The 1,480-nt window shown below is 40.3% G+C and overlaps 1 protein-coding gene across 1 annotated transcript; it reads right to left on the bottom strand.

Moving 5' to 3' along the window:
• Positions 1-341: 341 nt before the first annotated feature.
• On the bottom strand, positions 342-1,480 carry LOC107664128 (chemokine XC receptor 1-like). The gene is made up of 2 exons (XM_016454583.1): positions 745-1,480; positions 342-373 (listed from the first exon to the last, which is right to left on the bottom strand). Exons 1-2 carry the CDS (start codon positions 1,478-1,480, stop codon positions 342-344), a joined length of 768 nt encoding a protein of 255 aa, XP_016310069.1.

Below are 1,480 nucleotides of genomic sequence, written 5' to 3'. Positions count from 1 at the left end.
TTCAGTGTTTGTTTTCTTACAAATTTTTAAATGAATAATACACACAAAAATGAGAATTTGCTGAAAATGTACCCACCCTCGGGTCATCCAAGATGTAGATGAGTTAGATTCTTCATCGGAACAGATTTGGAGAAATTTAGCACTACATCACTCGCTCACCAATGGATCCTCTGCAGTGAATGGGTGCCGTCAGAGTGAGATTCCAAACAGCTGATAAAAACATCACAATAATCCACAAGTAATCCACATGACTCCAGTCCATCAATGAACATCCTGTGAAGTGAAAAGCTGTGTGTTTGTAAGAAACAAAGCCATAATTAAGACGTTTTAACTTTAATCCATCACGTCCGGCCATAATCCATAATAACGCTTCCTGCAGTGAAAAAGTCCATCCCCTGTTCTTCTCTCACATCAAAATCCACAGACACTGTGCTTGATCTGTGAATATTTCTCTCCTGATTCAGACAGGACGATTTATTCACTGGCCAAAATAATAATATTGATGGAGTCATATTTTAGCTGAAAGCAGCAGTTTAAAGTTAAAAATGTCTTGATGGATTTCTTTCTCATAAGCTTTTCACTTTGATGGACTGGAGTGGTGTGGATTATTGTGATGTTTTTATCAGCTGTTTGGACTCTCATTCTGACGGCACCCATTCACTGCAGAGCATTCATTGTTGACTAAGTGATGTGATGCTAAAAATTCTCCAAATCTGCTCTTATGAAGAAACAAACTACTTCTACTTCTTGGATGGCCTGAGGGTGAACCGATGAAGAATACCAGCCCGATGCAGAATATTAGTTTGATAGCCTTGTGTCGCCGCTTTGTTCGGGATTGTGCGATTGTCTGGAACATTCTGACTTGACAAAATCCCATGATGCAAAATGCAATCAAGAAGAAAACATTTTGTAAATAAACAGCGGCATGTTTTACTTGAATACTGTCAAATTCACAGTAAAGATTCCCTTCATGTTCTAAGACTTGGCTACGAAGGGAGACTAACAGTGCAGCTGTTCCGCTCAACATCCATATGATAAAGGGAGCTACTGAAAAGCATCTGCATCTCTCCCAGTCGGACAGAGGATGAACCACTGCCATGTAACGCTGAACGGTCATTAGAGTCAAGAACAGCACACTGCTGTAAAAGCCCACATAGAAGAAAAACTTCACAGCTTTACAGCCAACCTCTCCAAATGTCCAACCAGAAATATAGTATGATGCCCAAAACGGAAGCCCAAAAGTGAACAGCAGATCTGACAGAACTAAATTGAGGATGAAGACGTTAGTTAGGCATCTAAGGCTTTTGTAGAGTGCAAGGAAAACCAGAACGAGGATGTTACCGATGCAGCTCAATACAACCACTGCTGTGAAAAAGAATGGAATGAGAATAGATCCGACTTTTACCACCTCCTCTTTGCGACACAACTGGTCTTCATAGTCATCGATGTTGTTGTAAATGTCAGTATACTCCTCAGTCAT

Source organism: Sinocyclocheilus anshuiensis, unplaced genomic scaffold (assembly GCF_001515605.1).
Source record: "Sinocyclocheilus anshuiensis isolate Anshui unplaced genomic scaffold, SAMN03320099.WGS_v1.1 scaffold67, whole genome shotgun sequence".
Taxonomy (NCBI): domain Eukaryota; kingdom Metazoa; phylum Chordata; class Actinopteri; order Cypriniformes; family Cyprinidae; genus Sinocyclocheilus; species Sinocyclocheilus anshuiensis.
This window is presented reverse-complemented; position numbering and strand designations above follow the sequence as displayed.